Below are 16,926 nucleotides of genomic sequence, written 5' to 3'. Positions count from 1 at the left end.
AAGCTGAGGGAGTTTATCACCACTAGACCTGCCCTATAAGAAATGTGGAAAGAAGCTCTTCAAGCAGAAACAAAAACATGAAAGTATTAAACTCTGATTAAGGTGATAAACAGACTTAGAATATTGAAACTCTCTTTTTAAATACTCTATTAAACTCTTGACCATTGCATACAGGTTAAAGGAAAAGAGAACTAAAAATAACTTTAGCTACTACAACTTGGTAATCACAGCATAAAAAGAGATAATTTGTGACATCAAAAACATAAAAGGGGAAGAGAAAAAGATGGAACTTTTATACATTAATAAAGATAAATTGCTATCAGCATAAAAAGGACCATTTTATCTGAGATGTTCTGTATCAACCTCATGGTAATCACAAAGCAAAAATCTAGAGCAGATACATGAAACTTAAAAAAGCAGGGGGAGATACTGAGCCAATCACCATGGGAAACTGCCAACTTACAAATGTGGATAGAAAGAGAAGGAAAAACAAACAATGGAAAAAGAAAATAATCAGAAGGCAAAAGACAAAAATGGCAATACTAAATCCTTACATATCACCAATCACCCTAAATATAAATAGATTGAACTCACAAATCAAAAGGCACAGAGTGACTAGATGAATTTTTAAAAATCCACTATGTGCTGCCTGTACGAGACTTATTTCAGCTCTAAAGACACACACAGGCTCAGAATGAAAGGATGGTAGATTATGTTCCAAGCAAACAAACCAAAAAAAGCTGATACCTACTCATATCAGTCAAAATAGACTTGAAGCCAAAAGAGTTAACAGGAAACAAAAAAGTTAGTATATAATGACAAAGGGGTCAATACATCAAGAATACATATAACAAACATATACACTCCCAACATCTGAGGACCAAAATACATTAAGCAATTAATAACAGATCTTAAGGGTGAAATATACAATACAGTAATTGTAGGGGTCCTTCAATACCCCACTATCAGCAATGGATAGATCAACCAGACCAAAAGAAAAACCAAAAAACAAAAACAATAACAAAATGGTGGAATTGAATCATACTTCAGAACAAATGAACTTAATAAACATATACAGAACAGTCCATCCAACAGCAGCAGAATACACATTCTTCTCAAGTGGACATGCAACCTTCTCCAGGATAGACCATATGATAGGCTACAAAATAAACATTAGGAAATTTAAGAAGACTGACGTCATACCATCTTCTCTGACTACAATGGTATGAAACTAGACATCAACAATAAGAGTAAGAAGATCTAAAAATATGTGAAAACTAAACATTTATTTTTTTAATGTTTATTTATTTTTGAGAGAAAGAGATAGTTCAAGCAGGGGAGGGGCAGAGAGAGAGAGACACAGAATCTGAAGCCGGCTCCAGGCTCTGAGCCGTCAGCACAGAGCCCAATGCAGGGGTTGAACTTGCGAACCATGAGATCATGACCTGAGCTCAAGTCGGACACTTAACCGATGGAGCCACCCAGATGCCCCCTAAACAACCAATTTATAAACAACCATTGGGTCAAAGACTAAGTCAAAAGAAAAACAAAAAATTATCTCAAAATAAATGAAAACACAACATATCAAATACTGCAAAAACAGTTCTGAAAGTTTATGGCAATAAGTGCACATAGTAAGAAATTAGAAGAATCCAAAATAAATAACCTGGGGTGCCGGGATGGCTCAGTCGGTTAAGTGTCTGACTTCAGCTCAGGTCATGATCTCTCAGTCCATTAGTTCCTGCCCCACGTCAGGCTCTGTGCTAACAGTTCAGATCCTGAAGCCTGCTTCAGATTCTGTGTTTCCCTTTCTCTTTGCCCCGCCCCTGCTCACAGTCTCTCTCTCTCTCTCTCTCTCTCTCTCTCTCAAAAGTAAATAAACATTACAAAAAATTTAAATAAATAATAAAATAAAATAAAACAACCTAACTTTATACCTCGAGAAACTAGAAAAAGAATGAAGGAAGCCTAAACTCACCAGAGGAAAGTAAATAAGAATTATTGCAGATATAAATGAAATAGACACACACACACACACACACACACACACACACACACACACACTAGAAAAGATCAGCAAAGCTAAGAGCTGGTTCTCAAAAAAAGATGAACAAAATTAACAAACCTTATCTAGACTAACTTTAAAAAGAGGGGAGGAGGGGATAGGATATAAATAAAATTAGAAATGAAAAAGGTGGCATATAATAGACATTACAGAAATACATGGAATTATAAGAGACTACACCATGAACAGTTATATGCCAACAGATTACATAATCTAGAATAAATTGATACATTTCTAGAAACATACAACCTACCAAGACTGAATTAGGAAGAAATAGAAAATCTGAACAGAACAACAAAGAGATTATAATAGTAATCAAAAAACTCCCAACACAGAAAACTCCAGAACCAGACAGCTTCACTAAAGAATTCTATCAAACACTTAAAGAATTAATACCAATCCTCTTCCTGTTGTGGGAATGCAAACTGGTGCAGCCACTCTGCAAAAACAGTATGGAGGTTCCTCAAAAATTTAATAATAGAACTACCCTATGACCCAGAAGTTGCACTACTAGGCATTTATCCCAAGGATACAGGAGTGCTGTCTCAAAGGGGCACATGCACCCCAATGTTTATAGCAGCACTATTGACAATAGCCAAAGTATGGAAAGAGCCCAAATGTCCATCAACATATGAATGGATAAAGAAGAGGTGATGTATAGAGGCACCTGGGTGGTTCAGTCAGTTAAGTGTCTGACTTCAGCTCAGGTTATGATCTCATGGTCTAAAGGTTCGAGCCCCATGTCAGGCTCTGTATTGACAGCTCAGAGCCTAGAGCATGCTTCAGATTCTGTGTCTCCCTCTCTCTCTAACTCTTCCCCACTCATGCTCTTGTCTCTCTCTCTCTCTCAAAAATAAAAAAAAAATTTAATGTGTATTTTAAAAAGCAAAGGTGGTATATATATGTGTGTATATGTATACATACATATACACACATATATATACACCAATATACAAACATACACACACACACACACACACACACACACACACAATGGAGTATTAGTCAGCAATGAAAAAGAGTGAAATCTTGCCATTTACAACAACGTGGATGGAACTAGAGTGTATTATGCTAAGTGAAATAAGTCAGTCAGATGAAGACAAATATCACATGATTTCACTCATATGTGGAATTCAAGATACAAAATGGATGAACATAAGAGAAAGGAAGCAAAAATAAGGTAAAAACAGAGAGGAAGAAAAACCATAAGAGACACTTAAATACAGAGAACAAACTGAGGGTTGCTGGAGAGGTGTTGGGTGAGGGGATGTGCTAAATGGGCAAGGGGCATTAAGGAGGACACTTGTTGGGATAAGCACTCGGTATTATAGGTAAGTGATGAATCACTAAATTCTATTCCTGAAATCATTATTAAACTCTATGTTAACTACCTTGGATTTAAATTTAAAAAATAAAAAATAAATGAAAAAATATAAAAATTCTCTTCAAGCTTTTCCAAAATATCAAGGAGGAGAGAATACTTCCAAACTTATTCTACTACAAGGCCATTACTGCTTTGATAACAAAACCAGATAAGGATACCACAAGAAAGGAAAACCATAGACCAATATCCATGGTGAATACAGATTCAAGAATTCTTGACAAAAATATTAGCAATCCAAATTCAAGAACCCATTAAAAGGATTACACACGCAAGGATTGTTCAACACCAATAAATGTAATTTATCACATCAAAAAAAGATAAAAATCACACAATCATCTCAATAGACACATAAAAAGCATTTGACAAAATACATTATCCTTTTATAATAAGAACTATTAACAGAGTGGGTATAGAAGGGACATACCTCAACATATCTAGGACCATATGACAAACCCACAGCTAACATTATACTCAGTAGAGAGAAATTGAAAGCATTTGCCCTAGAAGCAGAAAAAAGACAAAGATGCTCACTCTCACTGTTCCTACTCAGTATAGAACTGGAACTCCTAGCTAGAGCAATTAGGAAAGATAAATATATAGCATTCAAACTAGAAAGAAACAAGTAAAATTTTTATTTGCCAATGATATGATCCTATGTATAGTAAATCCCAAACAATCAGTGAAGAAAAAAAAAAAAGACTGCTAGAATTAATCAACAATTTCAGTGAAGCAGCAGGATACAAAATCAACATATGGAAATCAATTGCATTCCTTTACACTAATGATGAAGCATCTGAAAAAGAAACAAAACCATACCACTCACAATAGCATCAAACACAGCAAAATACTTAGGAATAAAATTAACCAGAAGTGAGAAGTCCATACAATGAAAACTACAAAACTTTGCTAAAAGAAATTGAAGACACAAACAAATGGAAAGATATCCATGTTCATGGATCACAAGAATTATTATTGTTAAAATGGCCATACTACACAAAGTCAACTATAGATTCAATGCAATATCCATCAAAATACCAAAGGTATGCTACACAAAAAAATATTAGAAACAATACTAAAATTTAAGTGGAACCAAAAAAGACCCCTAATAACTAAAGCTATCCTGAGAAAAAAGAACAAAGCTAGAGGTATCGTGTTTCTGGATTTCAAGCTATACTATAAAGCCATGGTAATAAAAACAGATGGTACTGGCATGAATATGACACAATGACCAACAGAACAGAATAGAGAGTCCAGAATTAAGTGCCAGCATAACAGTCAACTAATATTCAACAAGGGAACCAGGAATACCCAGTGAAGAAAGGATGGTCTCTTCAATACATGGTGCTGAGCAACTGGAGAAACACAGGCAGAACAATGAAATTGGATCCTTATCTCACACAACTAACACGAAAAAAATAATGCAAAATGGATCAGAAGCTTAAACACAATACTTGATACCATAAAACTTTTAGAAGAAAACATAGGGAGGAAACTCACTGATACTGGTCTTGGCAATAATTTGAGGGGAACGACACGAAAGGCACAAACAACCAAAGAAAAATTCAATAAATTGGACTACATTAAACTTAAAACCACCTGAACAGCAAGAGAACTTAACAAAATGAAAAGACAACATACAGGATGAGAGAAAATTATTGCAAACCATGTATCGAATGAGGGGTTAATATCCAAAATACATGAAGAGTTCAGTCAACTCAGTAACAAAAATAATTCAATTTTTAAAATGGACATAAGAACTAAATAGACATTTCTCCAAAGAGGACATCTAAATGCCCGACACATGAAAAAATGTTCAACATCACTAACCAGGGAAATACAAGCCAAAACCACGATGAGATATCACTCCACACTGTTAGAATGGCTATCATCAAGAAGACAAGAGACAACAGGTGTTGGCAAGGATGTGATGAAAAAGGAATCATTATACATTGTTGGAAGGGATGTAAATTGGTCTAACCACTATAGAAAACAATATAGAGGTTCCTCAAAAAAATAAAAATAGATCTACCACACGATCGAACAATTCTAATTCTGGGAATATATCCAAAGGAAATGAAAATAGGATTTCAAAGAGATATATGCACTCCCATGTTTATTGCAGCATTACTCACAATAGCCAAGATATGGAAACATTTCAAATGCCTATCAGTGGATGAATGGATAAAAAAGATGTGGTATAAATACACAATAGAATATTATTCATGAGAAAGGAAAATATCCTCCCATTTGTGCCAATATGGATGGCCCTTGAGCACATTATACGAAGCAAGGTAAGTCAGAGAAAGATAAACACTGCTATTACTTGTAGGAGAAATTTTAAGAAGTTAAACCTGTAAAAAACTGAGTAAAATGGTGGCTAACAGGTGATAGAGGGACAAGAGCGATGGTGCTTAAGGGTACATACTTGTAATGAGTAGCAAATAAGTCATACGATATAATGGCCAGTATAGCAAATATAGACCATAATATTATTGTACTGTAATTATGTAATGTGATAAATATCACTACATTGGTGACCACATTATACTATATAAGGTGTATAAAAGTAATATGCTGTACTTCTTAAACTTATACAATGTGACACATCAAATTTATTTTTAAAAAAGAGCAAAGTTCAGGGCACCTGGTGGCTCAGTCAGTTAAACGTCTATTGATTTCGGCTCAGGTCCTGATCTCCTGGTTTGTGGGTTTGAGCCACACATTGGACTCTGTGCTGACAGTGCAGAGCCTGCTTAGAATTCTCTCTCCCTCTCTCTATGCCCCTCTTCCCCCCTCAAATAAATAAACTTTAAAAATGTTTTAAAAATTAAAAAATAAAGAAGAGCAAAGTTCACTTGATAAACCAAACAAAATGCAACAGAAAAAAATAGATTTTGTTTCTGTTTTCTTTTGCACAACTTTCTTCTGCCCATAGGGCCACCATTTTGATTCTAGTTGACCTGTATTTGAAACACAGAATTTTTTTACATCTCACCCAGTTCATTTTAATACTTGTGCCATTTTTAAGATTCTACATTCAACCCTGTTACTGTGAATGGGAAACTCTTGGGGTGATGACTGTACTCAAACTAGACACCTGTTGCATAAGCACAAAGCCACTGCAGCCAAAGTGTCAGCTAAAGCTATGGCTCCATTGATGACATCTAGAACTCCTGTTCCAGACCAAGGATCCAGTGGAAAGGCAGGAAAGAAAAGGAGACAGTAGAAGATAGATGGGGATTGATTTATCTCTCAGACAATGCTGCAGGTAAACTGAGTCACATATTGGAAATGGATGTGCGAAGCATGGTTCTGTCACTGGCAGCTGGATTTCACTAATACGACTTCAATTTCTACAAGTTTCTAGACACTTAAATGACTGATCTGAGCTGATGATCTAACCAATTTTCTAATAATCAAACCACAAAGGCTCAAAAATAGGAGCTCATCTCTGAAGACCCATTCATGTTCTTTATCTCTCTTCAGTTGAGAATTATGATAAGCCATGCTAATTATTAACATTCCAAACTTGACCTTTCCATAATGGGTCTTGATATCATACTCTCAAAATGCATATATGACATAGAACCAGTTCCGAACTGTATTTTCTTTCTAACACTAGAAATAAGAATGGAAACAAAACAGAACCAAAAACGAAATCGTCATGAAACTGTACGCTCTCTTTGAAAAGTCGCTAACAGAAATTTATAGCTTAAATAGATGTATAGGCACAAAAATGTAAATCTTACACTTATTTATTATTTACTAAGGAATTAAATATTATATTCTGAATAAAAAATATTTTAGAAAATCTACCAAAGTATAGAACAAAGGAAAAAGGAACGACCATATCCAGGCTCTTTATCTACAGTTTTTCCTTCTAGCTCTAGGACAAGCCTGAGAAGATGTACAGCTTTTACATTTTCAAAGATTAGAAGCCTAAGTCTCAGTCAAGTTAAATTACTTAATCTAAATCAGAAAGAAACTATAAATAAATATATTTGATATTTTGTGAAGGATGCACAGATTTTTTTTCCCTTCATCAAAGAGCTAGAAAGATTTGTTTAAGGCATTTAGGAATCCTTTGCAGCTCTCCTATTTTTATATTAGAAAAATTTTTTTTAATGTTTATTTCTGAGACAAGAGAGATAGAGCATGAGTGGGGGAGGGGCAGAAAGAGAGAGAGACACAGAATCAGAAGCAGGCTCCAGGCTCTGAGCTGTCAGCACAGAGCCCAACGCGGGGCTCGAACTCACAAACCGTGAGATCATGACCTGAGCTGAAGTCGGTCACTCAACCGACTGAGCCACCCAGACACCCCTGCAGCTCTCCTTTTTTAAAATTTTAATCTTTCTTTCTCCCTACCTCCCTCTCCATTTCTTCATCTATATGCATTCTACATTAAGGAGGAGGCATCTTCTATTAAGTTAGTATGATTTTCACTAAAGGCAATGGAGGGGAAAAATAATCACACTGACTTACTGAAAGTGCCTTGACCTTGACACAGATTTCCTAATATTAATTAGAGGGATGCAGAGCCCAGAAAAAAAAAATGTCCCTTAATCAAAATCAAGTTCTGAAAATCAAGAGCTAGAAATTGAAAAAAAAAAAAAAAAAAGAATAAAACCCCTTTTCTTATGATTTGAAGTTTTTTAACAAACTACTCAAGGCTTTGTCATCAGATGAATTTCACAGGATGGGAAAGAAAGCAGCACAGTAGACTCAGTAGTCAGAATGCTTTTAAGCTCCAACTCCCACACTTAATGACTGTGAATACTTGGGAAAATTACTTAAGCTCTCAGATTTCACATACAAAATGAGTATTTTCACAGATACATAAAATCCATAAAATGGATAAAACAATCATATCTACCTACATCTAAGGGTCTTACATCTGACTGTGAACACAGGGCCTTGTTTATAAAAGGTACTCAGATGGGGTAGCCAAAAGGCTTGTTCAACTATGACCTCAGAGATTATCTTGAATTGCCTGGCAAATTGCTGACTAGAACGAGGGGTCCTAAAAGTCCTTCATTTGCTGGAGTTTCTCCTAAACCCAACTTCAGAAGTTGCCCAATGGCTTTATTTCACAACCATTAAGAAAACTTCCCAAAAGCTCCAGGTTCTGGATAGCTGGCATTTCTAGCATCCCCTATCCAGCTGGTGCCCAATCTCAGATGGCAACTGAGCCTAATGTGTTTCTTCCTTGAGAAGCTATTTTTCACACTTCCATTATTAGAAGGTAGAGTAGCCATCAGGCAGCATCTCTTCCCTCAAAACACAAACCCAGTGAATGTCCAATTGCTTCCTCAACTCCAGCGCCCCTCTCAATGGGATAATAAAAACCATGTGCCTCACCATGACCACCATGCCTGTTCTTATGGGACACTGTGGTATTTACCTTTCCCTGACTCGCTGCCATTCAGCAAATGTTCTATTCTCATTCTATTACTTTGGAGTTAGCTCCATTTATAACGGAAGCTGCAGAGATGTAGTAGTAGCTTTGGGTACAAGCACTCTTTTATGAAGTCAGCTATGTAAAATTTTATGCCTAGAGGACAACAGATATTCCCAGCCCATCTTTGCTAGTTTCACCTGGACTCTACTCCATGTGCTGGTCTTATGAAGTCTTTCAACATGAAATTCGTGAGCAAACTAAGCACAGAGATCAAGTTTTAAGTTAGGCTTCTCTGAATCGTCACATATGTGCAAAAAATTAGTTGTTTGTGAGTTCATAGAGATTCAAGGCATAAGCTTAACACATACACTTACAAGAAACTTCAGAAGCAAAACAGCAGATGTGAGAACTGGTTTTTGAAAATTTGGTCTTCAGAGTTCTCAATTCTCAGCCTTAAGGTAAATTTACATTATTTTTACTGACAAAGAGAGAAAAGGAAAATAGTATGCTTTGAAGTAGAAGTATTATATGCCTAGGTTTTGGCTGCAGTTTTATGATGCGGTAAAGAACCATAATGATTTTTTTTATTTTTAAAAAAATGCTGAAGGGCAAAAAGAGCATGTGCTCAATAGCATGTCCCACTATCTTAAAGCAAAACAAAACCAAAAAAAATCAATATACAGAAGCAAAACAATAAATTTTCTTTTGAAAATTTTCATGAAAGAAGTCAAATCTGCAAATCTTTCAGAGTAAAATATATGTTTATAAACATACAAAAGACAGAATTCCTGCTTTCAAAGAGTTTTATAGTCTACAAACACAAGTGAAAAGTATTTTTGGAAAAAATTATAGGTCATAGCAGATGCTTCATCAATAAGGAAGCTCCTGTTTTCTCCTTACTAGTAAATTTTCAGATTTTCACACTGAATTAAGTATGCTTTAGTGCTCCAAGGCAATAAAGAAACATATTCTCTTAAATGTCCTGTGCTCCTGCCTCTTCAATGTGTCCCATCTTCTGTAGGAGTCCTTAAAGGTTGGCCTTCTTGCTGTCTTTCACAGTGCTACTTGTGGAAAGCACAAAATGGATGTTTCTAGGAATACTCAAAGGGGAATTGGTGATATGACCCTGTACCCGAAGATGTTTAAGAGGTGAAAAAGAGCTGAGCATTCAGCAGGCTTTGAATTAGGTCTTGTGCTTTAGCTACAAAACTTCAACATGCTCAGATGTTCATTAACTGCACTAATTCCAGTTTGTGGACCTGGAAGTGGAAAGAGGTGGAAAACCAACAAAAGGAGCTAGCTGTGAGACTGCTAATTAAATGCAGAATCGAGCAAATGGAAGAATTAACATTTCCCACACCTAATGTTCAGTGAGCCAGAGACATTTTGCCAGTGCATAGCTTAGAATGAAATTTGCTTTTCAACTACTTTTTAAAAAGCAGGGATTTTCTGGGGTGCCTGTGTGGCTCAGTTGGTCAAGTGTCCAACTTTGGATCAGGTCATGATCTCGTGGTTCGTGAGTTCAAGCCCCGTGTCCAGCTCTGTGTGAACAGCTTGGAGCCTGGGGTCTGCTTCGGACTCTGTGTCTCCCTCTCTCTCTGACTTCCCTCCACTCGCACTTTGTCTCTCTCTCAAAAATAAACAAACATTAAAAAAATGAAAAAATAAATAGATAAATCAAGAAGGGATTTCCCATACCCCTAATGGACAGTAGCAACTATTTCAGCCAGGCCTGACTTAACTTTTATTTTCAGGCCACTGAACTACAGCCCTACATCACTCACCTCTGCTGCACCCAGAGATTAGTCTACCCCCAAAGGAATCCAGCAGTATGCACAACTCCACGGGGCACTGTTCACACACACTACAGCATGAATGCTGTGATGTGAAAGCTGGGCCACATGAGGTTCTCCCGCCAGAGGGATGCTTGGGCTGCTGGATTCTCTCATTCAGGCCAGAGACACTGTAAGCTGAATTGCTAGAGCCTGTAATGAGCTGTGAAAATTGGATAAGGAGATAACATTTTTTTTGAAAGATCAATGATGAATGTCATTTGTGTAATGAACTAGAGGCGCTGATGAGAAGTTTAATTTACTAATCCTTCAAAACCTACAGGACTTTTTGAGTCATAACCCCACCCCAGTACTCTTTTGTCTCATTTCCCTCTGACTGTGCATATTCTCTTCCCCTGTCCCCAACCCTCGTGTATATCTCTCCATTTGTACCTTTCACTAGTATTGTATGTCTTCTCAGTTGTTCTCTTTAATCTTTCCTTTTGCTCATACATTTATTTCTCTTTTCTGCTATTTTAAGTATTGCCATTGTGTCTCCTCTCCTCTACCAGTTTTTCTTTTCTGTGTCCCAACAGGAACCATTCATCTCCATCTGTCTTTTAACCATCTAGTGACTTTCCCCTGCTATTTCCTTCATCTCCTCTTATCAAAATCCAGTGTCTTCTATCTTTCTAGTTTTCTTTCTCTTTTCCTTTAACTGACCATAATGAGAAACCAAAGTACATTTGTTCAATGTCCTCTCTGTGGTCCCAGATTGATTTTTTTCTTCCATGCCTTTGGTCCTTGAGAATATACAGAATACAGTTGTAGATTCTAAAGTAAATCTCAATACACTTGATATTTAAAGCTGGCGTTTTCATTGTACTTTGATATATTCCAACCTTACAAATATTTAAAATATTTGCTGAGGAATGTTTTTATCATATTTACTTCTTCTGAATTACTAACATCCAGGTAGTGTAATCCTTAAATTCAAAGGTACTGGGGCGCCTGGGTGGCTCAGTCGGTTAAGCATCCAACTTGGGCTCAGGTCATGATCTTGCAGCCGGTGAGTTTGGGTCCTACATCAGGCTCTGTGCTGACAGCTCAGAGACTGGAGCCTGCTTCAGATTCTATGTCTCCCTCTCTCTCTGCTCCTCTCCCCCGACCCCACTTCTCTCTCTCAAAGATGAATAAATATGTAAAAAAAAAAAAAATGTACCTATCTTCCTCACTAATTCTAGAATTCTTCAAAAAATGCTCAAAGCTAGGTCAAAACTCTTCCTAAACATGTGTTTATTTTCCTGTGGACTTTTTGCATACAAAAAAATAAAGCCTATCTACTGACCTTATTCCACCAAATTATCATACCTCCTGCCTTTGGGCAGCAACAGTCTCAGAATTTGGAACACAAATAATGATTTACACAGGCTGAGGAAGAAAATTTCCCACACGACTTAGCACCTTATTCAAGAAATTAGAAAATGAACCACAAAATAGATCAAAGGAAAGTAACAAATTCATAGACATAAGAACAAAAGTATGTGAGTTAGAATCTAAACACTGGTTCACTAGAAAAATAATATAAAAAGAGTATGACACTAAATTAAGAAGAATAAAAGGGACAAAACACAAATACATAAAATGAGAATTGGTTAAGGGAGAAAATAACCACAGAAACAAGAATCTTAATACACATCTTCGGTCAACTGTGGCCAAATAAATTCTGAAAAATGGGTTAAAATAAATAGTATTCAAAGGAAGCACAATCTGCTAAAATTGACTAAAGAAGAAAGAGGAAGATCTAAAGAGACTGAAATTCAGGATTGATACTTCAGATACTTTTATGGCATGGATCTCAAATAGTAAGAACTGAATTTAGCTCTACCTATGCATTGTGGCTGAATCAACCTTGTCAATGGACATATAAAAATCAAAAAATTTGACAAAGAGCTACCCTTAGAAGAGGCATAAGATACTGAAGATTAAAGAGGGAATTCTACCAAACCTTGAAAGAGTAGACAATTCCAAATTACTGAAGTTTTTTTAGAATATAGAAAAAGAAAATAATAAGAATTTACTACTTAATAAGCATGACATTTTACATCAGAATAAATATTTAAAGGAAATAGATGACTCAATAAATATTGTTGGGACAACCCAGTAGCCATATGGATTGACAACTCACACACAAAAGTTTTCAGATGGACCAATGATTAAAATGTTCAAAACAGAGGCGCCTGGATGGCTCAGTTGGCTAAGCATCCAACTCTTGATTTCAGCTCAGGTCATGATCTCATGGTTTGTGAGTTCAAGCCCTGCATTAGACTCTGTGCTGACAGCATGGAGCCTGCTTGGGATTCTTTCTCTCCCTTTCTCTCTGGCCCTTTTCCTGTCTCTCTCTCTCTCTCTCTCTCTCTCTCTCTCTCAAAATAAATAAACTTAAAAAATTTTTTTAAGAGTCTTTTAAAAAAGTTCAAAATAAATCCTTAAAAGTACCAGAAAACAATGTGATAACACTTCAATCTTAGAATGAAAAGAACTTTCCTAAATAGATATAATTACATAGAAAAATGATAATAGCAAAAAATGCTACAAGCAAAATTTAAAGATAAATAAAATATATAGGGAAAAATAAACATTTGTAGTTCTTACCATAGACAAAGGGACACATTAATTAACAGGTAAATAGTTCCTGCAAAGATAAAAGCTCAGTGGGGAAAATGGCCAAAAGAAATAAAGAGTTAATTCCCACATAATGAAAAAACAAAAGGCTCTTAACATATGAAGTTATTCAAACCACTCACCTTAAGAAAACTATATTTAAATTAAAAATTAAATTAACATAATAAAAAATAAGAACTTAAAAATTAAATAAAAATTATGTAAATTGAAAAAAAGCTTTAAGTTTCTTATTAGGTCTGTTGCTAGCTGTAGGTTTTTATTTATCTTCTTTATCGTGTTGTGGTGGTTCCCATACACTTGTAGTTTGCTCAGTTTTTATCCTGAATTGGTGTTTGATTTTGTCAAACCGTATTTTGATGCTAGTATTCTATTTTCATTTTGACTTTCTGTTAATTTAGTTTCTTATACTTGCTTTAGTCGTTTTCTTAATTATTTCTTTCAATGTTTATGTTTGAGAGAGGGAGAGACTGAGCATGAGCTGGGGAGGGGCAGAGAGAGAGAGAGACACAGAATCCAAAGCAGGCTCCGGGCTCCAAGCCATAGGCACAGAGCCCAACGCAGGGATCGAACTCACCAACTGTGAGATCATGACCTGAGCCGAAGTCAGACGCTTAACTGACTGAGCCACCCAGGCGCGCCTACTTACTTTAGTCTTAAACTGTTCTGCTCTACTTGCTTAAATATATAATTTATCATCTTTACTTTATTGATGCTGTGGATTACACAATCTAATAATGTTGAACCAGCCTTGCATACATGGAATATAATTTAAATGTCAAAAAAAAAAAAAAAAGAAAACTGTATTTAGAAATCATATTTCACTTTTCAGATTATCAAAATCCAAATGTTTGTCAAATCCTCCATTGGAAAGACTGAAGAGAAACAAGTACTCTCATACATTGCTAGTGAGGATATAAGTTAGTACAATTCTTCCGAAAGGCAATTAGAAGATAGCCACCAAAACCACAAAGGCATATATCCTCTGACTCAGAAATCACACTTCCAAGAATTTATTCATGTGCATTAAAAGATATATGTGGAAGTTTCAATTCTATTGTAGTCTGTAGTGGCAGACAGTCTAAAACAACCCAGATGCCAAAAGGAAACTGATTAAAAATAAACTGTAGGACATCCATACTAAGGAAAACATCATAACCTATTTAAAAAATGAGAAAATTCCCTATCTCCTGGAATGAAAAAAAAACTCTAAGAAATGAAGTTAAATAAAAAATGTAAGATGCCAAATATATTTAGTAGGCTTTCATGTAACAATGGAGAGAAAAATCTAAAGTATAATTTATTTTGTTTATATTTTAGAGACCTTGGAAGTATATACAAGCAATTAATCAGGGAGAGATAGGGGTAAAATAGGCAAATGAAGGTCAGTACTGGGAGGGACGCTTCACTGTATTAAAACATTGACTTATATAACAATATCTATTTTAAACATGAGGAAATAGTTTCTAAGAGAAGGTACTTGCATTTGACAGAATACCTAGAAGTTGTTGGAGCCCAGAGTTGAAATGAAAAAAAGAGAAATGGAGTTAAATAATGTGGCGCATGATTATATATAATTTGTATGATTTTAAAATACAGTATATTATAATAACAGGACTATTTTGAATAGTGCTTCACTTTACCTTATAGTAACATGTACAACTCTCCTCTTCACGGAATCCTTTTTGTTCAGGTATTTCATTTGACCCTGTTTTGTCAATGGTTTTTTCAAAGGAAGAATGGAGGCATCGGTGGAGGGGAAAAATAGTTTGGAAAGAGCAGTGGCAATTCTCCATCCTATATATTTAGAGAAAATTTCATCCCCTACATTTGATGAGACTTTTGCACTATAATTAGTGAAGGGATCAGTTGGGTCATTTAACTCAGCCTGTTGAAAGAAAAGAAAAAGCAATCTGTTGAAATAGAATTAAATGAGAGGAAAAAATCATGTATTATTGAATAAAAGATGAACGTATGTTTTTTTTCTTTGACTAATGTCACATTCTTCCTATTAAATAAAAATAATCTTTTTAAGAATAAAAGCAGATTCCCAAAAGATTTTTAAAATTGTAACAGTTTTTAGTGAAATAAACAATTAAGCATGAACAAAACCAGTCTTGAAATTACAAAAATTTGATGATATAATTGTATTTTCAACTTGTACATTTCCCATACAAGAATTTCCTATTTATAATATTTATTAAGAAATTATGCAATCGGGGGTGCCTCGGTGACTAAGATGGTTAACTAACTGGGTTTCAACTCAGGTCATGATCTCATGGTTAGGGAGTTTGAGCCCCACATCAGGCTCTGCACTGACAGGATGGAACCTACTTGGGATTCTCTCTCTCTCCCTCTTTCTCTGCCCCCATCCCCCTCTCAAAATAAATAAACATTTTTTTAAAAAATTAAGCAGTTGAAGTATATGTTTTATTAAAACAGAGTTTCATCTGTGCCTAATGTAAATTTTCTTTCAAGCTAACAGAAAATGTTTATTGAACAAAATTTGTGTTAAGTAAAAAACAAAAAGATCTTTGTATTTATTGCACATTGATGTTCTAGGATTTAGGTTTAAATTAAATTTAATAAGTTATAATATTTTTTTAGAACATCTAGCACAAAAATTCTACAATATTTAATCAATTTTTAGTCAGGAAAGAGCTTTTTGCTGAAATTTCCTATTTATGTTCAATATTGTCCATGACTGATTTTTAATTACAACTTCTTTTGAAATGGCTAGAGGCATATTTTCCTTGGTTAGAATTGGTAATAATAAATGAAGATGCAAGTTTCAAAATCTCATGTGTTACATTTTTTTTAATGTTCACAATATGTTCATGTTAGGAATTCCTTCTTGCAAATAAATTGGATGCTGCCTCCTTTCATTAAGTTTTTTACATTTTTTTATTCAGTATTATCCATCTTCAGGCAGTTTATTACCAGTCATTCAGGATTCACTTTATATGCCTATTGATCTTATGGTAGGAAATTAAGGAACAGAAAATATTTTTCTGCATATGAACATCTAACTTTAACTCTAAGGTTCCAAGATCAGCTTGGCTCAATCAAATTACTGTTTGAAGACTGACTACTCCATTATTTAGACAAAATTATAATGGGAAAAAATGAGAACAATCTCATGATAAAACTGAAAAAATAAAGGATCAAAGCAATGAAGAAAACAGCAAAAGGCAGGTAAGTAAATAGGGATTATTGTAAAAGCTCTGGAGGCTGGGAAAGAGTAAAATGCAAAAAACATGTATGTTTATAGTATCCAGTATGAACGAACAATTATGTTCATACTATTCCCCATTGTTGCTATCTTATTAACTAGGTCAAAATCATAGCAAGAGCATTCAGTTTGAAACAAAAAATGAAACTGCCTATGACACTTCATAGCTGTTGTGACTTTGAGGAAATTAAGGTCTCAAAGACTACAGGTTCACCTGTTCAAAGGCAATTACAATGCTGTATTTTTTGAGCTGTTTCCTTTTACTTATAGTTTGTGTCCAATACAAATCAATTCCATAACATGAGAAGTTATTATGAATAAAAGCACAAGTACACAAACACAATATATAATCCAAAGTAGATGGGGAGGGGGTTTGGGGGAGAGGGAAAGTGG

At 35.2% G+C, this 16,926-nt stretch overlaps 1 protein-coding gene across 4 annotated transcripts in view; it reads right to left on the bottom strand.

Annotated features, from left to right (window-relative positions):
* Positions 1 to 16,926, bottom strand: part of TMEM232 (transmembrane protein 232) — a 218,661-nt gene that overhangs the window by 90,358 nt on the left and 111,377 nt on the right. For all 4 annotated transcript variants that reach the window (XM_019450519.2, XM_019450517.2, XM_019450520.2 and 1 more), the window contains one exon: positions 14,945 to 15,189. In XM_019450519.2, coding sequence (XP_019306064.2) covers positions 14,945 to 15,189 — 245 coding nt within the window. The remainder of the gene's footprint in view (positions 1 to 14,944; positions 15,190 to 16,926) is intronic.

The sequence above is a fragment of the Panthera pardus genome, unplaced genomic scaffold (genome assembly GCF_024362965.1).
Source record: "Panthera pardus isolate Hobbes unplaced genomic scaffold, ASM2436296v1 HiC_scaffold_2, whole genome shotgun sequence".
NCBI classification, from domain to species: Eukaryota; Metazoa; Chordata; class Mammalia; order Carnivora; family Felidae; genus Panthera; species Panthera pardus.
This window is presented reverse-complemented; position numbering and strand designations above follow the sequence as displayed.